The sequence below is a fragment of the Pseudoliparis swirei genome, chromosome 11 (genome assembly GCF_029220125.1).
Source record: "Pseudoliparis swirei isolate HS2019 ecotype Mariana Trench chromosome 11, NWPU_hadal_v1, whole genome shotgun sequence".
In the NCBI taxonomy this organism is placed as follows: Eukaryota; Metazoa; Chordata; class Actinopteri; order Perciformes; family Liparidae; genus Pseudoliparis; species Pseudoliparis swirei.
The window spans coordinates 23,129,619-23,154,844 of NC_079398.1; the positions used below are offsets into that span (position 1 = coordinate 23,129,619).

Consider the following 25,226-nt stretch of genomic DNA (forward strand, 5'->3'; position numbering starts at 1 on the left):
TTTGATTTAACATATTTGTGACACAAGAAAAATGAACACGCCCTGTGTTTGATACGTTAATCGACTCGTGTGAAGTTCAATTACACTGATATTTAAAATAGAAACGTAATCCGGGAGCAAACACGACCTTTGGAAACAGACTTGACGAGGCAGTGCGGGAGTTTTATGAGACCAGGCGCATTTTTCTGAGACTATAGTCCTGTTGGAAATGATTGTGCTGCAGCTGATGAAATACGCAAGATGGGGTCCATGTTTAAAACACACCGACACGGACTGTTAGTCGGAGTGCAAAGCACACCTCAGGCTTATTTACACCTGGATCGTTTCGCTCGGGTTCGAGAGAAAAATAAATAATCAAGGAGATCGAGCGCAGAGGAAAAACAAGTTGACCCGTATTCAGTGGCGGCTCCTGTGTTTCACTCGCTGTTTAGACAGCGATTAAAGAATTAGCGGCGAGCATGGCACTTGTCAGGTGTGCACTTGTCATGCACACCTGTTTGGACAGCGGTGACATCACAAGGCGCCTCTTCAGGTGAGGTGACACGCACTGCGATCGGCAGCTCGTGAATCCCATCGAGCCGAAGTCACCGCGCCGCTCTCGCCCCGGGCTTCAGGGAACCGGTCCGACCGGCCGCGCGGGTCTCGCCCCGCCGCCTCCGCGCTGTTCCCACGCTGCGAGGCGCGACGATCGGGCGGAGATCGACCTCCCCCGCCGTCTAGAAAGCGGAACGAGAGAGGGAAACATCTCCCTCGTGTCCCGCCGAGGCCCCGTGGGAGAGGAACCCGCCGTAGGGCCCGCTGAAGGCAACGCCACCGATACAACCAGGGCCATTTTCATTGAAACCACACACACACACACACACACACACACACAGACACACACAGATACACACACAGACACAGACACACACAGATACACACACAGACACACACACACACACACACAGACACACACAGATACAAACACAGACACACACACACAGACACACACACACACACTCCTGCTCTCTGAAACCCATCTCCTCTCTCTCTCCATCTCTCTCCTCTCTCTCTCCGTCTCTCTCCTCTCTCTCTCCGTCTCTCTCCTCTCTCTCCGTCTCCCTCGGTTGGAGCGGTGGCTTTTTGATGTTGGTAAGAAGCTGAGGGAGTGGTGATTAATACAGCAGGCTAAAAATAGTTTTTGGAGGAGAAGCGGGCAGCAAATCGTCTTTCATGTGTCTCTGCAGCCTTCGTTCTTCTTTGACACAGAGAAGGAAATCCTGAGATCAAAACCTGCTTGGCAGCCGGGTCTCAGTGAAGGCCCGGGAGCAGACGGGTCGGATGTTGCAGTCGGACCGAGTTTCTAACCCCTGAGTCTTCATCCTGAAGATGAAGTAAACAAACCTGAATGGTATTGGACTTGTTGTTGCTTCCGTCTGTTCGGATGTTGAGCCTTTCAGGTTTTTTGTTCGCTGTTTTAAGCGGAGTTATGTTAAGTCATCTCTTAAAACATTACATTTAAAATGTTGCTGGTGGACTCACATTACAATGGATCTTGTTGGAGCAGAATACATGCCAGGCGTTGTGACCAATAGAGAGCAAGTCTGAGAAAGCAAACTTCTGACTCACTTTCCTCACCTGTCTTTGGGTTTCCACCAACGTTTAGTCCCAGGGACTACTTTTCATCCGGTCCTTCGCCCCATATTCATCCACGTTTCCACCGTGGTCTAAAGAACCGTGAAGAAAAGAGACGGCTGTTTGAAAAATAATAATAATTGCCTGATTTAACACACGAGCCGGTACACAAAGACACCCGATCGCCTCCACGAGAACGTTTGTATTTGCATAAACTGAACACATGGAGAGAATTATGAATATCTTACAAACTTAATACGGTGGCATTTCAACAGCTATGAGCAGTCTCAAGGCGCCTCGCCAGGCACTCCTAAATGAAGATTAAATAAGATCATAGAGGTTCGTGTCGCTTCGTTAATCAACCGAATGCAGTGATGCAAACCCCGCCGCAAAGTTCCTGAACTTTGAGGAAGCACGACGCCTCGACCAGGGACTTCACTTCTCAAGGTGCGTTCACACCAAAAGCGAAACTATTTTTCGCGTCGCCCAAAACGCGTGAGTTTACTCGCTCGACCGTTCGCCGTGTTCTCGCCATGAGCGTCGAGACGCTCCGCGAGGGGCGGGGCTTATCTCCGCGTCTCGTCTCCGTAGAGACCGTTATCATCTCCTTCATCCACCAGAATAATAACCACTAGTTCTGCTTTATACTTGTTGTGGACGTCTCACACACTGACGCCCTCGTGTTTGGGTTGATGACATCACCCGTAGGCTCACTCAGCTCGGTCACTTTCACCGATGAAGTCACCGTTACGTCTGAAAGACTTCCGCTTCCAGCGACGAGAGAGAACTCAAGAGCCGATTGGCCCGAGTTGCGAGATGACGCCTCAAAGTTGAAATATTTCAACGAGGGGCGAAAATTGCGCCGCTGTAAACGCGCCGCCCACATCGCGACGCCCCAAACGCGCCGCCCGGGAAAATATCGCGTCTGTACGTTGACTTCTCATGGGATTCGGTCGCGCGAAAAAATAGTTTTTCTTTTGGTGTGAACGCACCTTTGGACCCCCTCCCTGCTGCTGACGGACAGAGTTCCCCTCAACGCTCCTAGTTCGATGGCAAAGTTAAGGTGGAAAAGGTGTTTTACATTGAGCCCATGTAGAAGGCAAAAAGTAAATAATTTCACCAATAATGTGATCGGGATTTTGTCTTATTGGTTAAAAAACTTCCACATTATTGGTGCTATTCTGTTTTTGGAAGAATGATGAGAAAATGAAATGAAAATGTGGGAAAACATCCGGTTTACTCTTGGTCATTTACTTCTGAATTATAAAATAACACGCTTAAGTAGTTACATCTTTCTTAATCCTTTATTATTGTAGTATTTCAAATAGATTGAAGTGTTTCCTTCCTGCTTGTTACACAATAGCAGCTGGCACTTCTTTGAAGCCTGGAGCTGTTTCTCTTTGGTTCTCAGGTCTATTGTAGCTGCAATATCCACACTGCTGGTGTGGAAATGGCTTTTGTGCGGCTTCCTCCTTCTATTAGGTATTATTTCTAAACGTCGGCACCAAATCGCAGCAAAGGAAACCTTGACTCTTTGACTGGCAACAATCCAGATTGTTACGGTTGCTTTCTCCCCAGCTCAGTTAAATAAAAACGGCACAATGGACCAGAAATGGCATCACCAAGCTGCGGATGTGCTTCCACAATCAGTTTTTTTTTTTACGACATGATGTTTCGACAGTGAAATTCATCTTTCCCTCTACAGGGTTCGTACGGTCATGGAAAACCTGGAAAAGTCATGGAATTTTAAAATGGTCATTTCCAGGCCTGGAAAAGTCATGGAAAAAACTTAAATCATAAAAGTTTTGGAAAAATCATGGAAATCTTGTTATAATCACATGTTCATTTACGCCGAGTTTGAAATAATTAATATGTTTTTTAAAGAAAGACGCACAAAATATAAGCCGGCGTACGCTCTCAATACGCAACATTTTCTAAATTTTGCATGTTTATACCGAGATTTCAGTTTGGTCATGGACATTTGGTTTAAAGTCCTGGAAAAGTCCTGGAAATCCACTGGTCAAAATGTGTAAGAACCCTGCCTCTAACTTCTCTCATCCTCCTCCATTGAGGGGCTCTACCCAGAAGGCCCTGCGTCATAATGCAGCGCCCGAGTCGTGTGACCAGGGCAGCGGCGGGATGAAACCGAGCCGCTGTGATAGCGCGAGGCCGTGGCTCTGAGAGGAGCAGCTGACCCCGTGAGAGGAGGAGGAGGAGGCGCAGCTGAGTTTGTGTAAGCTCGACGGAAGAGCCGGCTCACCGCTGTGTCCAATGTATATGTTTGTGTAGTGAAATACAGTCTGCTGACCGCTGTGCGTCTTGATCCGAGCGTGAAGTCCTGCTGCTGTGACGGAGCGATGGACCGAAGGGAAAAAGTCTCATTAACACACGTTATCCAACATGTCTGAAGGAGGACGGATACATATGAGATTAAAAAGACCAAATATCTCTGGATGTAAGGCTTTCAGATTAAAAGGAAATAAGAAAGGATGGACATGAAGAGGTAGGAAGAGAACGGCAATAAAACAAGGGGATATAAGGAAGAATGGATGGAAGGAAAGAAATAAGCTGTAGGAAAGAATAGAAGAAAGACGATGAAAGAAAGGGATGCAGAGCAGGAAGGGAAGAAAGAAAATGGGATATAAGGAAGGGAGGGTAAAGTAGGAAACTAGGGAAGAAAGAAAAGAAAGATATATCATGAAGAAAAGAGAGCAAGTAGAGAAAGGAAAGGAAGGAAGGGAAGTAAAGAAGGAATCTAGGAAATCAAAATCTATATTATGAGGGTATATGCAGCCGACATCTGAGTTCACAATCCGCTCCGAGGGAGGAGGCGGCGTGTTGCTCCACCCCGGGCCGAGACCCCAGACCCCCGCGTCTCCGCCATCTCCACCTTGATTCAATAAAGTTCAAGAGAGTTTTTCTTTTTCTTCTCTTTCCGTTCCCGCCGTCTGGCCGGCTGCCTCGCGCTCGCAGCTGCCTATTTAACCGAGATATCGCTCGACGTTCAGGTCCGACGATTAGATAACGCCGCTTTGTTTGATCGGGCTGAAGTGTTGAAGCCTGTGCTGCGATTCAAAGAGGAAAAGCTGCACGGGGAGAGAAATCCACCCCAAAACGTTGCCTCTTTTTTATCCGATTTGGCTTCTTTCTCCTTTTTTTTCCCCGCCAAAATGCAAACAGAAGGAAACTCGCGCTCCGTCTCGAAGCCCGGCGTTCAGCTCGCTCTCCGGCCTCACGAGGAGTCGTTGCCCCCTTGTTTGAGTTTTGTCTGCGAGTGGAGTTTAAATATAAATGGATTTGTGTGGCGTAGTGCTTCTGTTGTTTATCCCCTGTAAACAGCAGATTTACTCTGGTGAGGGGAGGCGGGTCGCTAGAAGAGAGCCGCTTTCCCATTCTCTGAAGTTGTTGTTATTTTGGAGAAGGGGGGCGCCAATGCAAACACAGCTGAGGGCTTGTTTTGTTTTGCTCTATTGACTCTCACTTTTACACCTCGGCTCATAATCAGAGCAGAAAGGAGGCGAAGCCGGAGAGGGACGGAGTGTGCCAAGGCCCCGGCGGACTGAACAAGAAGCCTCTGTGGACGAGACGCCGCTGCTCTTGTGCCAAACTCCGGCTTTGAAGAGCGGCAAATAATCTCCAACGAACCTCTTTTAATTTACTCTGAGGGGCCCCGTCTCTGTGTTTCTGGAGGATTCAACTCAGATGCTGCAGAGTAAGATCTTTAAAACGGAGGACGTCCCCGGTCCACTTTGTCCATTCATACACGTGGCTGTTTAAAAGGGGATCCTTCCTTATCTATTTGAATATCAGTACCAATATGAATGCCATATTCACACACGGGAGCGACGGAAGAGAGACCTGACAGACGGGGAAAAGTGCGCGAGTCAGAGAAGTCATTTCATTTGGTGCTCCAAAAAGAGAAATGTGGACAGCTTAACCAGAGCCTTTAACCAAGAATGGATTCTAATGTTTATTATTCACACAACTAGTATCTCATGTTCGGCGATATTAAAAGCAGCGATGCGAAGCGCCACTAAGAGACAAAGCACACGTCTTTTGAGCAAACGTACCGACTCACATCTGAAATGAAATACACCTACGAGCCCAAAATGATCAGAATCCTGACGCGTGAATTAACTGCTCAACAATAATGTTAACAGAGACGAGAAATGAGAAACAAGAAGTTTAATAACCCAGATAATGTCCCAGCACACACATGTTGTCATGGCTGAGGGCAGGTGAAGGGAATGAACCAATCAGGGAGACAGAGGAGTGGCTGAGGGCAGGTGAAGGGAATGAACCAATCAGGGAGACAGAGGAGTGGCTGAGGGCAGGTGAAGGGAATTAACCAATCAAGAAGACAGAGGAGTGGCTAAGGGCAGGTGAAGGTAATTAACCAATCAGGTAGACAGAGGAGTGGGCTGAGGGCAGGTGAAGGTAATTAACCAATCAGGGAAACAGAGGAGTGGCTGAGGGCAGGTGAAGGGAATGAACCAATCAGGGAGACAGAGGAGTGGCTGAGGGCAGGTGAAGGGAATGAACCAATCAGGGAGATGGAGGAGTGGCTGAGGGCAGGTGAAGGGAATGAACCAATCAAGAAGACAGAGGAGTGGCTAAGGGCAGGTGAAGGTAATTAACCAATCAGGTAGACAGAGGAGTGGGCTGAGGGCAGGTGAAGGTAATTAACCAATCAGGGAGACAGAGGAGTGGCTGAGGGCAGGTGAAGGGAATGAACCAATCAGGGAGACGGAGGAGTGGCTGAGGGCAGGTGAAGGGAATTAACCAATCAGGTAGACAGAGGAGTGGGCTGAGGGCAGGTGAAGGTAATTAACCAATCAGGGTGACAGAGGAGTGGCTGAGGGCAGGTGAAGGGAATTAACCAATCAAGAAGACAGAGGAGTGGCTAAGGGCAGGTGAAGGTAATTAACCAATCAGGTAGACAGGAGTGGCTAAGGGCAGGTGAAGGTAATTAACCAATCAGGTAGACAGAGGAGTGGGCTGAGGGCAGGTGAAGGTAATTAACCAATCAGGGAGACAGAGGAGTGGCTGAGGGCAGGTGAAGGGAATGAACCAATCAGGGAGACGGAGGAGTGGCTGAGGGCAGGTGAAGGTAATTAACCAATCAGGTAGACAGAGGAGTGGGCTGAGGGCAGGTGAAGGTAATTAACCAATCAGGGAGACAGGAGTGGCTGAGGGCAGGTGAAGGGAATTAGCCTCTCTCTCTTTGGGTGTAATGGGGGCTGTGTGTTTGACTGTGCCCAACGAGGAGGGCTGGGCTGCCGTCTCCATGCGCTCTCCTCCAAAGAGGTTGCCATTACCGGGGCCATTGCACCCCGGCGGAGACGGAGAGAGACAAACACCAACGGTGAGCTGGAACCCCCGCCGAGCCGCGAGCAGAGCAGCATCAGATCGGCTCGTTTCAGGTGTTTTTGTTCGAGGGGTCGGTGCTCATCGCAATCCGTGGTTAATTCAATTCAATTCAGTTTATTTGTATAGCCCATTTTCACAAATTACAAATGTGCCTCAGAGTGCTTTACAATCTGTACATATAGACATCCCTGACCTTTGACCTCACATCGGATCAGGAACAACTCCCAAACAACCCTTCAGGGTAAAAGGTGAGAACCCTTGAGGAGAGAACAGAGGAGGATCCTCTCCAGGATGGACAGAACAATAGATGTCATGTGACCAGAAGGAATCATTACACACTAATTAAAACACAGGAACAACACAATGAAGATGACAGAGTGCATGAAGAGTTGGTAGTCGGCATATTCCACAATCCAGACCTCCACCATCCATCAGGCAGATGGAGGTAGAAAGGAGGAGTGGGTGGAGTCTCAGCAGTGGGCGGAGTCTCAACAGTGGGCGGAGTCTCAACAGGGCCATGGCATAGTTGGTAGTAGTCTGGACCACGATCCAGACCTCCATGATCCATCAGGCCGATGGAGGTAGAGAGGAGGAGTGGGCGGTTACACGGGAGTCACTGCACACAGTCTCCCATCGCCTGCATGTGTTCTGAGCTTCTCTTCAAGCGCTCCTTCGTCGCGTGCAGATGTCGACGCTCTTCATCAGAAGCGTTCTCTGCAGCCGATCTACACAAACTACTCGACTAGATTCCCTGGAACGGCAGATTGGATCACGAAGCGTTGGGTGACCTTTGAGTGTCGTCCACTTGGAGACGATCTTCACGGCTCTCGCCTCTGAAGGAATGGGAAGCCAAAGAGAGCCTCATCGGGGAGGTTTTACACGGCGGCACATTTCCCGTTTTAAAGATGTGGAATGGTTGAAGCGGACGCGTTCGAGATACTGGCACTTATCTCTGGAAAAAAGAAAAAAGATTTTTTATTTATTTCAACTGAACACAGCTTTCCATATTCTTACTGCGTCTGGAACATTTAATAACTTGCTTGGGGAAAAAATGTGTTTAACATTGTTGCATAAAGCAAGGGTTCCATCCAAATGTTCCCAAACACATTCCCCTCCCCCCCCCCCCAAAAATAGTCAGGAACAACTCATTAAAACCCTTTTACGACCAAAATGTGCTTATACATGCAAGTTATTCTAACACTGGAAAACACACTCAACATAAGTGGAAGCCTCTCAAACCAGGTGGTGGTTGTTGGGACAGTGGAAAGAACGACTTGTTTGGTGAGTTATTTTGGTGTCCAAGTTTTACTGAAGAAGCACATAAACTGTCTGTTTCTTTTCTCACCTACACTACCGTTCAAAAGTTTGGGATCACCCAGACAATTTCGTGTCTTCCATGAAAAATCACACTTTTATTTATAAAATGAATATAAAATATAGTCAAGACATTGACAAGGTTAGAAATAATGATTAATATTTGAAATATTAATTTTGTTCTACAAACGTCAAGCTCAAAGGAAGGCCAGTTGTATAGCTTATATCACCAGCATAACTGTTTTCAGCTGTGCTAACATAATTGCACAAGGGTTTTCTAATCAGACATTAGTCTTCTAAGGCGATAACACAATATACCATTAGAACACTGGAGTGATAGTTGATGGAAATGGGCCTCTATACACCTCTGGAGATATTTCATTAGAAACCAGACGTTTCCACCTAGAATAGTCATTTACCACATTAACAATGTATAGTGTGTATTTTTGATTAATGTTATCTTTATTGAAAAAACAGTGCTTTACTTTGAAAAATAAAGACATTTCTCAGTGACCCCAAACTTTTGAACGGTAGTGTATATCTCATCACGTCTCCTACCTCATCTCTAACTTCATAACCTCGACTGCCACCTTCACCTGTACTTCACCTGCACACATATCACATACACACACTTAGTGTAAATATTGTACTGTAAATATTGTGTTGTTTTTTATTGTAAATAGTGTGTACTTGTTGCCCTTGCACATTCCTGCTGAGCATTGCCACTTTCATTTCACTGCACACCCTGTGTGTGTATGTGACAAATAAAACATCTTGAATCTTGAATCTTGACATATCTATGTCACATCTGCACTTTTATCTATATTTATTTGACCATTTGCACATACGCTGCACTCTTCTGCTTCGCACTTCTGGTTAGATGCTAACTGCATTTCGTGAATGACAATGACGTTGAATCTAATCTAATCTAATCTAATCTACTCCGTGTTTCACAGAAAAGCAAAGACAAGCGAAGGAAGAGTTTTCTCTCCTTTCCTATCCCCTGAACCCTCTCTCGACCCCTCCGGTTCATCTCGTCGCGACCCAACGGAGGCTTCCCGACTGCCTCGGTGCTCGTGTGTGGCGGCACCAGACGCGACCCGTGACATTCGTGGTATCTGGGTCGACAGCGCTGAGTCTAGTGGCGTGTGAAGTGTCCTCCGGGGATCGACTTCCTCTCTTTTCGTGTCCTGCGTCCTAGTCCGGCCAGAATCCCTCGTGTTAGTGATCAGTCCTGCTGCTGTTCTCCTCTTCCAGACAAAGACACCGAGAGGCAATCGGCTGGCCACCGGGTGCAGAGAGAACGTCACCGGATCCTTATCAGTGACCCCCCCCCCCCCCCGCCATCCCATCAAACCTGATAAACTGGAGAGCTTTTGAAATGATTCTGGCTGCTTCCATTCTTCATCATCGCCGCCTCAAACTAACCCAACAGACCTCTGAGGCTTTTGATGATAAGATAAGATATTCCTTTATTCGTCCCACAGTGGGGACATTTCTAAAATCACAGCAGCGGTGCACATCAGAGCATTAATAAAAATAATTATAAAACACAAAACTAAATACTAAAAACAAAAAACTAAATACTAAATACTAATACTAAGTATACAGGGGGAAAACAAAGTAAAGTAACATTTTCATTTTTAACTCCATTTTAAATGAAAAGGTTTCACCTTTCATCTCCTGCTGATCTGTTCCCTGAAGGGATGGGGGGGGGGGGGGGGGTAAGGAATGCAAGTGGAGTGTGTGTGTGTGTGTGTGTTCATGAGAAGTTAGGGTGTTTCGGGGGGGTGCAAAGAGGAGTTTTGTTTTTCCTACTAACATGAGCAGTGGTGGAGAGCCAAGGAGTGTGTGTGTGTGTGTGTGTGTGTGTGTGTGCGTGTGTGAGGTCATCTGGTCAGTTTGCCCATCAGTACTGGAGCTGTCTCACTGAGCATTCTCACCATCTCTATGACCTCTCCTCCTGAACCGGCTGGCTTTTGTTCGCCCCCCCCCCCTCTCCTCCCTCCCCCCCCCGCTGACGTTTTCTCAAGGCACACTGTAGTCCAAAAGGTCGCGCAGCCCGGCATTCACCGTTGGCCTGCCCTCCTCTTCCTCACTGACTTTAATGAGAAAGGCTTGTTGCTTCTCCCTTTTTAATTTCCCCATGAGCACTGAAGCATGATCACCTTTATGTGGTGGGGGGGGGGGATTTGGATTCAGCACTTTTTAAGCTTACAAGCGGATTGGCTGAAGATTTAGGTGTTTTAATATGTGTTTTATATTTGTAATGGATTCCGATCATGTTGTGTCTTTTATTAGGTATATATATATTTATATATATATATATATATATTTAATGATGTATTCTATGCTTCTGAAAGTGATTCAAATGAGAAAATAATTATTATTTAACACCTAATTGTTTTGTCGTTTTCGTCCAAATAAAAGGTCCAAACACAATTTCAAACAGCCGTCACAACCTCCCACAACCCAATCGGACGGATTCGTTTTGTGTAAAAATGCAAAGATATAATATTTATAATGAAATGAAGCAATAAAATCCATCTACCTGATGAACTCCTCCCATTTCCTGTTATTTATGACGTGTTGACGCGGACTGTCGCGGACCACAGTGAAGAGGCCCGACGGCACACTCCGCTCCGCTCCGCTCCGCGGCGCCATAAAGTCGCCTCCTCAAAGCGTCGTGTGGCCGCGATGGTCGTCTTGTTTAAAGCGGCCGTCGCCTCGGTCCTGAGGCAGTCGTCATTTACTGTCCACTCGGCACACTTCAGGGCCGACTGGTCAAACATTGGTTTGCAATCAGCTAATCACTGAGAGGCAATTAAGTCTGGGAGAAAAGCGACTTAACTTACGTTATCGGTGTTTAACATGTAGGAGTTACCAGCAGTGAACGTTTACCGTACGACAGCGAGAGAACCGATGAAGGGCCGATGTGTAGCATTTAGAGCAGAGTGACTTTAAATCATAAACTGTATCAGGAGTCTTTTTTCTAAACTCTAGTAGCTCATTTCTATCATTCAGAAGTGTTGAAAGTAGAGTTTAGTCTCGAGAGGTTTCCCCGTTGTCCTCCGCGGTGTTATTGTCCACTATAACAGACATATTATTTCACATAATTATTATTTCAAAAAATTTGAATTCAGAACATTTTGATTAAAAAAACCCATCTGTGATGGATAAAAGAAAAGAGCATTTTTTTTTTTTTAGGTCAGTTATTTGAGCTGATTAATTAATTAAGGGTAATCAGAGGCATGGCAGTGATCTGTAATCCCTGATCTGTAATCCTCTGTAGTCCCTGTTCAGGGACCCTCTATCTGGATCCTCTGATTTCTGTCAGCACTTTATTCTGACAGAATAAAAAGACATGAATCAATCATCTGCGTCACAATAACTATCTCGAGACATTCGGTCGCTGCATTAAACTCAAAGAGAAAGTCAAAAAAGTAAATCTCTTTTTTTCGCCCCAAAGGACCATGTACAGTCCCCTCACGTCCCTTTGTGGTCACCTAACCCTCACGTTGGCCACCACTGACTGTAAAGCATTCCGGAAAGTTGGTTAGGGCTCAAACAGCAGCTTTGGATTCTGCCGTGACGCCTCGCCCCATGGAGTCTTTCTGAACTGGAGTAAAAAGAGGTGGAGGAGTCGCCATGTGCGTCACTTGCTGCCTCCAGCGGCCCCGGAGGAGCGGCGCGCAGAAGTCTGCCCCCCCCCCCCCCCCCACACACACACACACAAGCACCCACCCACTCACCCACTCACGCACACACACACACACACACACACACACACACACACACTCACACACACGCACACACACACGCACACACACACACGCACACGATGAAAACCAACATGACCCTTCAAAATAAAAGTATGCTCTGTGTAGCTGCGTGGCATACTGTGATTCATTTGATAGCTTCATCCGAATAATTCGAAATATTTTATTTACTAAAATGATCATTATTTCCCAGCAGAGTGCCGATAAACATTTTATTTGTATTAATACAAAAAAGAAATTGTAAAAATGTGTTTAAAATATTTTATATATTCATACAAGTTACACAACACAATATGGAAGCAGTCGATACAACTGAGATAATTATGGAAACTAAAGCACATATGATGACTTCAAGTGATGAAGACCTTATAAACATATCGTGTTGCTCACTGCATAGTCCACTTCAAATAGCTCATATTATTTCGCACTTCCTTGACGTCCAAGAAAAGCATTGCGTCACAGTTCGTCGGCTGACATTTTATTTTGAAGGGACACACGGGAAGTCCTCCTGTCCCGCAGCCGGTGTCTCTTGACGGCAGCAGCCCGGTGCAGCTGCTACTTCACAGGCAGCCAGCGGAGGAGAGGGTCCGTGTACGTAATGTTATTTCGTTTTTTCGTTTCATTCCAAATACGGAATACGGAAATCACGTGGTTTTTTCGTTTTCCGTTTGAAAACCAAAAACGGAAAAACGGAATACCACCTCCGTATTTCGTTTCTGCCGTCTGAAACCAAAAACGACAGAACGGAAGTGCTTAAAATGAAGTCAAAATAAAAGCCAGTGATACATATTCGTATTAACCTTAGAAGAATATTAATTAATCAATATAAAGAATAAATAATTAAACGGGGATATTTTAACGATGCAAACACATAGCAGGGTAACGTTAGAAGAATATTAATTAGTCAATATAAAGAATAAAGAATTAAACCTGGATATGTTAGCGACAGTGGTGACGACGGAAGTTTAATATTCATGTAGCCTACACAGCAAGAATCACCTTCTCACTTAATCGTTGCATTGTTTGATGCAACACAGTTCCTAATATAGATTAATCAAAGTAATGTTTCTGTGCAGAGACTATATTTCCACCGCAGAGTAAACGGTTCACCTTTATACCACTAGATGGCAGTATACCTGTTATTGATACATATGTATTTAATGCCGTTTATTTCCTCTGATATTTATGTTCATGGTTAATTTCCAGCATAGTTGTATACATCATGTATTTACTTGTTTTATTTGGGTCATTTTGGAACTAAACATGGAAGAGTGAGGATATGATGACCACGAGGCAATACATATTGACAATTGAAAAATAAAGAGACAGTTGAGTTTTTCTTATTAAGCAGCGTTCAGTTAGCACCCAGTCACAGCACCACCTGTGCTTCACCTGTAACCTTCATTACTACATCATCATTACATCAACGGTTAATGGGGACACGTTTTTTGTTTTGTTTTTCGTTTTATGTTTATATGCATGTGTGTGTATGTATAGTGTGTGTGTTTATATGTATATATGTGTGTGTGTGTGTGTGTATATGTATGTATATGTATACGTATGTATGTGTGTATATATATATATATATATATGTATATATATATGATTCTTTGAAATAAGTTTTTTCGAGAAATCATAGGTTAGGGCACTTATAAGCTCGTTAGCTTCATCCTCGACCCTTTCGGTCAGCCACTTTCTTCTTTTGTTGAATTATGATTGTTGTATATTTTGCTGATCGAAATAAACTAAATCATCATAAACATATAACCTGTTCTGTTGTGACTCTGCTGTCAGTGTCTTTACTCCTCTGACTACATCACATCATCATCATGTAGTCCTCTGGTCTCCAGAAGGATGGAGCTCTGTGTTGTGTGTGAACATGTTTTGAGGAGCTGACTACATGAGTTATTGTATCAGAGTGAAACATGGAGAGCACAGCTCCTCACATCTCTAACATGTCTCACATAGTTTACAGTCGTGATTGTTAGGCATTGTTGCCTGTGTTTAGCCGTATGGCTATATCTCTGCATGTACATTTAGATAAGCCATATTCAGCTCAGAGCCTTGTGTAGCTTATAGAGCAACAGGTCATGGCCTTGTTTAGCTAATAGCAACAGGTCATGACCTTGTTTAGCTCAGAGCAGCAGGTCATGACCTTGTTTAGCTAATAGCAAGAAGTTTAGCTCAGAGCAACAGGTCATGACCTTGTTTAGCTCAGAGCAGCAGGTCATGACCTTGTTTAGCTCAGAGCAGCAAGTCATGACCTTGTTTAGCTAATAGCAACAGGTTTAGCTCAGAGCAACAGGTCGGCCTTGTTTAGCTCAGAGCAGCAGCTCACATCTGATCCAATGACATCTGCACACTTCTAGATTCGTAAAGAAAGACAATCTTTGGTATTTTCTAATTCTTTATGTCAAGCACAAGTTAACTACTCCCTAAAGAGGAAGCCTTCAGAATTAGTGGTAGCATTGCATTAGGATTACATTCTTGTATTTGAATTGTATTGCTGGATCTCAATTCCTCTGATTCTTCCATCTGCAGTTAATCTGCTCGCATGATTTACATCATCAAAGTGTTGCCTTCCAAGAGCTGTTCCAAATGAAAAGTGAATGTCAGATGTATGAACCGTCCTGACTGAGCTTCACTGAAGCTTTATACCTGCTACAAGCTCAGGTCAAAATGGTGTTTAGTATTATGTGATTTATAGGTTGGCTCAGATTGTTTATCATTGATGTTTGTTCCTGCTGTGTGATTGTAGTGCTCAGACATCAGCTGTGTTCTTAGTGAAGCAATAGGTGTCAGATTGACATCCAAACTGAGGGTGTCAGGGTCCTTAAGCTGCCCTTCATAAACAAGCGAGGTTCCTAACCACATAGGGGTCCTCCTCCAGTGGGAAATCTTCACACTGGGTCCAAATCTGTGATACCCGGCTGTCGGGGAGACCGATTTATGAGCCTGAAACAAGTGATACGATGGTGGCTGATGTATGAAGTTATCATGGCTTCACCGCCCTAAACCGGCTGCAACCGTCTTGTGTGTGTATATTTTGGGGTGTACGTTTGTTACCTAGGTCAGAGGTCACTGAACAAGCCATCTTCCAGTGCCTTACTCACACTGGCAGGGGGTCAACACACCGTGTCACTATCAATAGTTGGTGTTACAGGTCCAGCCTTTCCCATTACAGATTAAAAATGAAATTCGTGCCAGACTTTAAAGACATAAGTGTTTATTCAAAAAGAACATATTTCTCCTTTAAACCCCAACATTTGAAGAAAAGAAAAAACATCCCGTCAGTTGAACCAATTAATTAAAAGCACAGACAATAACAACTTAGACACACAAAAACATCAGCGTTGACAATTTCTCCTTGAGATGTCGATGAGGCCTTTGAGTCCATCTTTGAACGGTTGTGGCAGATTATTCACTGCATTGTCCAGCAGTACACTCGTATCAGGGCACTGCAGAGCAAATTCCCTCACTGCAGCTTCCTGGTCCTGTGAACTTGGAAATGGGTTGGTGCCAAAGTCTGACACTCGTGTCAGTGAGCCCACTTCCTGGTCGTACCAGTCTGCAGCCACAGATGCATTTGGCAAAAGGTCTGTCGACAGTTTATTTGGGCATCCATCTCTGGCCAAGTAATTTGGTATCCCCCTCCCTGTAATAATAATTCAATGTGGCTGTCACAACCATGCCATGTATTGCAACATGCTCCTTCTAGTATTTGATAAAACATGTTTAAGAAACATTCAATAGTAAAACATTTAGAAAATAATTATTCACATTAAAAAAGGCTTGAAAGACCAACCCGAAGACATACCAGGAATCCTGTGTGCATTCCATGCTTGCACAGTTCGGTTAACACCGATCTGGGCCAACTGGCATGTCAAAGATGACACACAGAACCGAGTCATCTGGTCCTCCATGTCCAGCTCCTCCTGATCCACCAGTTGGACCAATGCAGCTTTCAATGGGTAGTTAACCCGGTTGTTGATTTCTGGCCAGATTCTCTCGATTCTGTGATTCTGTCATTGCAAAATAGAGACATTTTCAGATTCTTGATAAACAAATATTTCCCCCCCCCCAGACTAACTTACTTTCACACATTTCAATATCTTCAGTTAACCATTCTGAATAATTAATGAAAGTGTGAAATAGTTATTTAATTACATGTTGATTAACTTTATAATCAGCAAAACCATTGTATGTTGATCACCTTTGTCGATGGTGTTTGGAGATATGGTGGCCTTTCAGTGTTGTGGCGGTGGCTGGCCAACTTCTCCTGCATGAAAAGAGTGAGGTAGAAGTCCTTTCCATGATCCACTCTGACCTGGTCCCACATCCCATATTCCATTACTGCACTCCTGCAAGAAAACATAACATTGGCAGACAGCAGTATGGAGGGTAAGGCTAATGGTGTCAGATACATTTACAAAATGTGTAGTAGGTCTTGTGTTATCAGGTACTGATGAGGTGAGTTGAGTTTTAACTTGCTGCTTAAAAAGGGTTTCTGTAGTTTTCAATAAGTTTAATTTAAGTCCTTTTTTAGACCAATATGAATGCAATTTAATACGTTGATTCAAATCCAAACTAAAAAAATATATATTATGAAGGTTTTCACATACGACTAATCCCACTTAAATTGAGCATTTTCTTTTAATACATTAACAAGCCATATTGAATTTAAATCCACTTTCGAAAATGTGCGTCTCTTCCTAATCAAGTGCATTTTTCAGAGCTGACAAAATGGTATTCAAGAAATTGTAAGATATTTAATTTTAAATGCATTTTTTTGTTTTTAACCCTTGTGTTGCCTTAGGGTCATTTAGACCCGAATCAATATTACACCCTCCCCCCGCTTTTGGGTCATTTTGACCCGATTCAATGTTTCACCCTCCTGTTACCTTTATATTTACTAACATATTTTACCCTTTGGATTCAATTTGACGCCAGCAATTAAAACCTCCAGAAAATTATTAGAATTAATATTGTTTTCCAAGTTTAAGTGTGAGGCACTTTATGTTTGTTTGTTGACTACCGAAAGAACACCGACATTAAACATTGAATGGGGTTAAATTAATCCTAAGGCGGGGGGAGGGTGTAATATTGATTCGGGTCAAAATGACCCTAAGGCAACACAAGGGTTAAGGACCCACAGACACCCTGTTAAAACACCTCATAAAATGGGGATGATTTGTAATGTTTAGGGTACAAGGACAACAGTCTTTTCAATTACCTGTAAACGTCATTGTAGATGGTGAGGTTGTTCTTTACAGGCATAGTAGCTTGTCCAACAATTTTGCTGGAGAAGCCATCTATTGCCAGCACATGAGTCACGCCAAACATGACAATCTTCTCATTTTGGTCCATGTGGATTTTGTGACCCACATAGGCTGCATGGTAAGGAAGAGGGTTGAGGTTCCTTGCTCCCTTAAACACAGACAAAAAAGAACATCATGACCTTATTGAATAGCACAACATATTCTAATTTGAGAAGAAAAAAAAAATCTGGCATCGTGCCTTATGGTAAGGTGGGTGAATGTTGCGCAAAACAGCTCCAACACGACCCTCTGATGCAAAGACACCTGCAGCTGCAAGACTCCCAGTCATCATTTTCCTGCCATAGGTAGGACCACCCTGAAGATAAAGAAAGGAATACATGTTGCATTGTAATGTTAAGCCATGAAATGTCAACTTCAACTCCAATTAAATTACAATTAATTGTTAAGTGTTTTGAATTATAGATGATTATGAAAACTAGTTGCAGTTTAAACATGTTTTACTCGTAGTTGTAAGAGACAAATTTAATTAGCAGTAGGCTACATTATTTAGTTGGATTCAGATGTTGACCTTTAATCAGATCTGTGTCTAACTTTAATGTTAAAAGATGTCGTTATCATTTGTTATTGTAATAAATACAAGCAAGTTACAGAATGACGTCACATGGATCACACTTTACGGCAGGTATTTGCGGCTGGAGCTGCGTGGAGCTGCACAGTTTTCGGACCGTGTTACAATAACTATATAACTACTAAATACAATAGCTATTATGGAGTTCCCCTCTTTGTAAATGTGGGACAGTCTTTCTTACCATCTGTTTGTATGAACCATCTATATCCTGCCTGTGTGCCCATCACCCCACAAGAACCACACTTTACAAATGTTTCTCATTTTCCCCCTAAATACACCTTTATTGGACATGGGACACTAAAGTAAGGCTTTCTTTCATGTCTCTCCTAATAAATATGGTGCTCTAGTACTTCTAATAGACTGGGTGACTGAGAGTGACACACACCCTGTTCAGGGCTCTCAAGTTTTGAAGACAGGCAAGAGTGACATTTCTGCAGATCCATACGACTGCACCAAGAGGATGACTATGTGCTGGCCTTTGGTCATCTTTTATAACATAATGTATGCATATCAACACTATAAATGAACATAACTAAAGTTTACTTTCAATACAAATCCTTTATGACTCATTTGGCTTGATTTTTAGTGGGCGGGTCATTATGACCCTGAACACAGGTGTCTCATCTCTATTTATCTACATCACCCCATGAAATTTTTCTACTAAATGGTAATAAAAGGAGAATATACATGTTATAGTAAACTAATGCAATTTAATTTAGATTTAGATTTTTTAATGTACCTAAAAAATTGTTTGAACATGTATTTTTCATTAAATCTATGGAGGGTGAATAACTCAATTCCACTAAAACTGATTGGATTGTTAGTAATGGTGTTGGTGATGAGGTACAAACTATAGTTATTAGGATGTTTTGTTTCTGACCACTTTTGGGTCAAACTGACCCGGGAGCATGACGGCTGTATGTAAGAAACGAACATAACAGGAGGGTTAAAGTATAACATACTAACCTTACACACACTTATAGTTTCGTTGTATGCATTTTTCGCGCAAATAAATTAACTGCACCCTACCTGTGTTATTGCATTGGAGACTGCAGCTTCAAGTTGTTGGTCCGTCACTCGCTGTCTTTTTAACCCGTGGTCTTTACAAAACTTCCGAATATTGGCCACGGACGTTCCTCTACGCAAGCCACATTCAAATATCAAGTGTTTTTTTATGTCCACATCACTACAGCCACTATGCATCATTTGTTGTACAATATCTAAGTAAGGTAACAGGCTGGAGTCCATCTTGCGTGCTTCAGTGCAAAAGGGTGTATATAGCAGTGGCGAACCTAAACACGTCTACTGCGGGAGATAAACACAGAATAAACTCAGTTACCCAAAATGCAACCCTTTGTAGTGTCAACTACATTTAACCCTCCTGTTATGTTGCGGGTCAAATTGACCATTTGTTTCTTTGTAAATGTGGGACAGTCTTTCTTGCTCCCTCCAACCATATGTTTCAAAACACACACACACACACACACACACACACACACACACACACACATTAAGTGAGAAGGTGATTCTTGCTGTGTACATGAATATTAAACTTCCCGTCGTCACCACTGTTGCTAACATATCCAGGTTTAATTATTTATTCTTTATATTGACTAAATTATATTCTTCTAACGTTACCCTGCTATGTGTTTGCATCGTTAAAATATCCCGGTTTAATTATTTATTCTTTATATTGATTAATTAATATTCTTCTAAGGTCAATACGAATATGTATCACTGGCTTTTATTTTGACTTCATTTTAAGCACTTCCGTTCTGTCGTTTTTGGTTTCAGACAGCAGAAACGAAATACGGGGGTGGTATTCCGTTTTTCCGTTTTTGGTTTTCAAACGGGAAACGAAAAAACCACGTGATTTCCGTATTCCGTATTTGGAATGAAACGAAAAAACGAAATAACATTACGTACACGGACCGGAGAGCCACCAGTCCGAGTTGGTTGATCCGAGGCGCCGAAGCAACACCGACTGGAGCCGAGCGCGGAGCCGCGTTCAGTGCGTCCGGTGCCGCCTCCCCGACCCGCGCCGCGTGCGCCGCAGGATGAACTCGTTCCGGAGCTTTGGACACGTTGGGCAGCAGCGCGCGGCGGGACGCGGGATCTAAGTGGACAAGTTGTCGTTCGCAGCCGCGGGGACCGAGCCGAGGACTCTCGCCGTCACGCTGTGACGGGGATTCCGGACTTTCCCCCCCAACTGTCGTCACGCCGCGACCCGCAGCGCGAGGATTTACGGATTTTAAAGTAGTTTTACGGGTTTTTATGAAGTTTAAAGTACAATAATGGCGGTTTTATTCCTCCTGAGTGATTGGTGACACCTGGAAGGCTGCGAGTTGCTGTCAAAACGGGATATTGTTGGTAAGTAGCGTATTATTATTATTATTATTATTATTACTATTATTAATAAGAGTATTATCATGATTATGAGTATACAAAGACAGCTCTTTGCAGCCTCAGAAGTGCGAGAGGAATAGCTCCACTTCCTTGTAGAAGTGGATCAGACAGGTTGAGCTGTCCAGTCTCTCGGTGTCAAGTCGCGGTGTTAAACACCGTGTGCCTGTGAAGCGTGAAAGAGGAGGTGGAGGAAGAGGAGGAGGAGGAGGAGGACCAGCCCCGCGGCCGCGCCGTGGCACAGGTGCCGCAGTGGGGGATGTGTGCGCAACCCGCGCGCGTCTCCGCCGCTGTCAGCGGAGTAAAAGGACGCCTTTCTGCGCGTCATTCCATCTCGGTGTGTGAGAACGCGCACAGGTTCCTGGTCCTCATGTTGGCTGAACTGCGCGCGGCCCAGAGCTGTGCCATTACGCACACTGCGGGGCTGGAAGAGACATATTGTTCCATCTCAAACTGGCAGTTGACTGAGCGCATTCCCTTATTTTCAGTGGAAATCAACTTGCTCAATGAGTGCCTCATTCTGTCTGTTAAAACTAAAACAAATACATATATATATATATATATATATTGACACTTTGGTTTCGAGAAAATATTGAGGGCCCCACGTCACCAGGAGGAGCGTGAGGATCAGATGCGTCTGAACAAACTCTGCTCTCCCTTTGCAGTCAGACGTTTCCCTGCGTGATTTCTAAATCCCCTCCAGAAGAAGCGGAACAGCCTCTACAGGACGAGCGTTTCTCTCCTCACTGCAACAGTGACGTCTTCTCTGGTTTAGCAGCAGCGACATGAATCACACATCGGCCTCGTTCACAGAGCCGCGCTCCTCGGCGCCTCTCATCGTCTCTGAAGTTCCTCCAGAAACCAGAAAGCATCACCCCCTCTCCCCCCCCCTCCTCCTCTTCCTCTCCTCCCTTTGAATGAACGAGCTGTGCGGTTGCCCTCCCTCAGCAGCAGATCAGTCCCCCCCCCCCCCTCTTCAAACACACGCGCGCCTCAATGGGATTCAGATGGTGACGCCGGCCCCCTCAGCCGCAGCTTTGACTCCTATCGTGTCCTAAAAAAAAAAGCATCACCGGATTATCGTCATCCCGGAATGAGACGTGTGACCGCTTTGGCCGGTTAGATGTCGGAGGCGTGAAACGAGCGCGCGGGTGATAATAGTTTGGCGTTGGCTGCACATTAATTGCATTTATTGACCCGAGACATGTTCGTCGTTTTCAATCCGAGGCCAAATGAGCCTCAGTCTGCCTCTGTTCATTACCGGCACCGGCCTGAGAGAACTCCCCCCGCGTGGAGCTCCGCGCGCGCGGTTTCTCCACGCGTTCATACATCAGGAGCGCGAGGCTATAATTGGCCCCGACTCGTCTGATTTGAGAAGAAACGCTGATGTGTGTGGCGCAAACACTAATTGACTGTAATATTCCATATAACCAACATGACCCTTCAAAGTAAAAGCATGCTCTGTCTTGCTGCGTGGCAGACTGTGATTCATGTGATAACTTCATCCCAATAATCCGAAATGTTTTATTTACTCAAACGATCATTATTTCCCAGCAGAGTGCCGATAAACATTTTAATTGTATTAATACAAAAAAGAAATTGTAAAAATGTGTTTAAAAATATTTAATATATTCATACAAGTTACACAACACAATATGGAAGCAGTCGATACAACTGAGAAAATTATGGAAACTAAAGAAAATATGATGACTTCAAGTGACGAAGACCTTCTATAAACATATCGTGTTGCTCACTGCCTCCCGGGATGATCGGGTTTGAACTCTCGCTCGAAGTCCTTTCGTCCAGCTTCCTAGCGTGGATTCATTTTATGTATTATTCAGGATCGTGTTTCGCTTTACAGGTCGAGAAAATATTTCCATTAAAAACACTGAAGCAGTTTGCAACCGTGGTCTCGCGGACGTATCCAGATCACGTGTCGCGCTTCTACGTAAACACGTCTCGTGGTTTCATCACTAATTATCCCCGAAACGAAATGCTGCACAGCTTCACGTTCCCTCTTGTTCCATGAGACGATGACTGTGATCGGACAGCTCTCACACAGGGTTTAGGGATTCAGTTGTACGTCCGGCCCCCAACACTTTGGACTCCTCATAAACAAGCATACCATTTCGCTGTCAGAGGTGACTTCCGTATCGAGCTGACGACCGGTGAAGAAGAAAACGCTAAAACTGCTTTCCGCTCCGCAGACATGATTCCTCGTTTGAAAGAAGCCACGCTGCCCTGTCATGACGGCACGTCGGAGAAGTCTCGCATGGGCCCGCGTCGAGCGTTGCTCGCTTCATCTCGAGCTCTAGCGTGTGGTGTCTTGATTGAGTAGACCACCGATGTGTGTGTGTCGATGCTGTGATGTAATATCATAACAAGACCTCGGCAAGTCGCTTCAGCGTGCTGATGGATCTGTAAATCGCCACGCGATTTCTCAAGACGTATCATTCAGTGTAATTTAAGATTCAAAAGCAATACCTCTACATGACGAGTTCCCCTTGGAGCAGTGAGTGTTCTCTGGTTTGTAGATGTGATGATTCAACAGTTCGGCCTCGTTCGCGGTGTGCCTCATCGCTCGATGTCTCAGCAGTAGTTCCCTTTTTCGCGTGGAAATGTGATTGTAACCTCAGAGAGATGTCGTTTCAAAACGTGCTCAAGTTGGGCATCAATTACGCCGGTAGCACTGAAGCTTGACAGCTGCCTCAGAGAGCTACGATCGTTCCGTGTGACTGGACGTGGCTTTTCGACCTCGCTCTTAACACTTTGGCGTTGCCTCAATAATTCAATTGTCCGAGTTCTCCGTTCTCAAAGAAACATGAGCCAGTCGCTCCGCCTCGTCTACCGGCGCCTATAATCCCGCTGAGTCCGTCACGTCCCACGCGTTCCAACTTCATGGACCAGCGTTGAGCTTATCTGTAGACCCCGAGCGTCTGCTCTTGGACGGATGGTGTGACTTATGAATCTTCCTTCGACTCGTCGTAAACAGCACGCCTGAGGATCGTTGTCTCGGCAGACGTCGTGTGATGTGTATCGTCCTCCTCAATAATCCGATGATGTGTTATTTGTGTCTGTTCGAGAGTGTGGTCCGATAGCACATTTCTGACGTTTCAGGTGTTCGTGAAGTGTCTGAGAAAACTGATAGGATTTCATGAAGTCACACGACAATGAGGAGAGTCGAGTGCAGGAAGTGGGAAAGAGCCAGCGAGACCTTCGTCTCAACACTCGTTTCCAACTGCATCCGATATCTTCAATGCTCCAGGTCGATTGCGTCCGCTACCAGAGAACGTAAACTTCTTCTGTCTTGTTGGATTCTCTTACTCATTCAACAGTCGACCACTGAGTACGCGGATGCGTGCCGGGACGCGGGATGTTTGAATCCGCCGTCGAACGGTTCCAAGCCAGGCGGAGCATGTTTCTGAACAGAAGTCGTGTTGCTTTCTGCGTCCGCACGACCTAAAGCAGAAGTGTGGCCGGCCTGGCGCTCCTCCTGGCATCGGTGCCTCTTCCGCCGAGTCCACGTCCAGGGTTCACTCCTGATTCCGGCCACAGGAAGTTAAGTTCCCCGGTCGTCGACGACATCGACGGATGTTCGCTTCTCAGCGGGTTAACCGTGCGCTCAATTCGTCGTGACCGAGCTGAGTGATGCGTAGGTGTGTGTATGTCCCCAAAGTCCGAAACGAGCGCCTGTCTCATCGCTGCCACGTTAAAGCACTAGGGCATAGTTCCCGCGGAAGGAAGGGAGAGTGACGGCCAGTGGAGACGAGAGACGCCAGATGCCTGTTATCGCACGCGACCTACACCCCACAGCGTGTGCTTTGTGCTCGTGGACACGGCTGCGTCTCTGTTTGACGAGCAAGGACTCTCGCGTCCTGACGGAACAGTTAGGTTAAGTTAAAGCCACCGCGCCACGGAGTTAGGTGTGCGCTTCCCGCGTGATGAGGGTGAAGCGTCGATAGTCTGTCGTGAGTGTCCAGCTGTCATGTGATGATCAGTGTGCTGTGTTTCCTTCTGCTCGATGTATTGCTGACGCGTGGAGTTAGGCGTCTTGTGGTTCGCCGCGTCTTCAGGAAACGTCAGAGTTTATTTATTACCCAAAGGGAATCGGAAGCTAAGTGCCCTTTCAGAAGATCTGTGTTGGTCCAGGTGGATTTCTCGGTCTCACACTTTGCGTCTCAATCGGCATTCCAGTCTTCTTCCTGCTCGGAAAGAGACGGAGAAACCCGAGCAGTCTCGCGCTGCGCCGTGTAAACCGTCACGCTTCTCCTCCGGCTGCCGTAGCGTCCGCACGCTGAGAGAAGATGTGATCAGTGGTCGTGACCACCAGGAGTAGGTGTGTGTTTGTTCTTCACTCGCACGAGTCGGCTCCAGCTTTCCATGACACAGGCCCCAGGCTTCTATAGTGAAAGTTCAGTTAAGTTCGCAACACTTGGACTGTGTCGGTCATTGATGGGGCGGGCGTGCGCCGTGCTTCCGCGGTCTCTGTGTTGCTCGATGAGTGGATGTTCTCGTGTGTGTGTGTGTGTCCTGTTGTTGTGTCGCGTGGGTCCTTCCACTCGAGATTCATGCGACGGGATCGGTTGTTTTGCGGTCTCGCGAGGCGTTCTGGGCAGAGCTCACGAGGTGCCGTCTGGTCGTCGGGACCTCCGCTCCCTGGCAGCGCCGTAAGAGAACGGACGCTGCGCCACCGGCTCAGCGTACCTCCTCCCCCTTCGCCGGCAGTTGACGCCCCGTCCCATTCAGACGAGCGCCTCCGCGGTCAGGGCTCATTCTCGGTCGTAAGGCGACTTCAACGTGTGATGTGACCTCAAAACAGTGAGCAACGATGTATCCTAG

The 25,226-nt window shown here is 45.5% G+C and overlaps 1 protein-coding gene across 2 annotated transcripts; it reads right to left on the minus strand.

Annotated features, from left to right (window-relative positions):
- Positions 1 to 15,418: 15,418 nt before the first annotated feature.
- Positions 15,419 to 19,429, minus strand: LOC130201206 (uncharacterized). Of its 2 annotated transcripts, XM_056425995.1 has the most exons (6): positions 19,014 to 19,426; positions 17,595 to 17,711; positions 17,311 to 17,504; positions 16,291 to 16,438; positions 15,895 to 16,099; positions 15,419 to 15,732 (listed from the first exon to the last, which is right to left on the minus strand). In XM_056425995.1, the coding sequence occupies exons 1-6, from the start codon at positions 19,230 to 19,232 to the stop codon at positions 15,425 to 15,427; spliced, it is 1,191 nt and encodes a 396-aa protein (XP_056281970.1). In that variant the 5' UTR covers positions 19,233 to 19,426; the 3' UTR covers positions 15,419 to 15,424. The 2 variants fall into 2 exon arrangements, with proteins under 2 accessions (XP_056281970.1, XP_056281971.1); XM_056425996.1 differs by lacking the exons at positions 15,419 to 15,732; positions 15,895 to 16,099 and adding an exon at positions 16,172 to 16,204 and having other exon boundaries at positions 19,014 to 19,429.
- Positions 19,430 to 25,226: the final 5,797 nt, after the last annotated feature.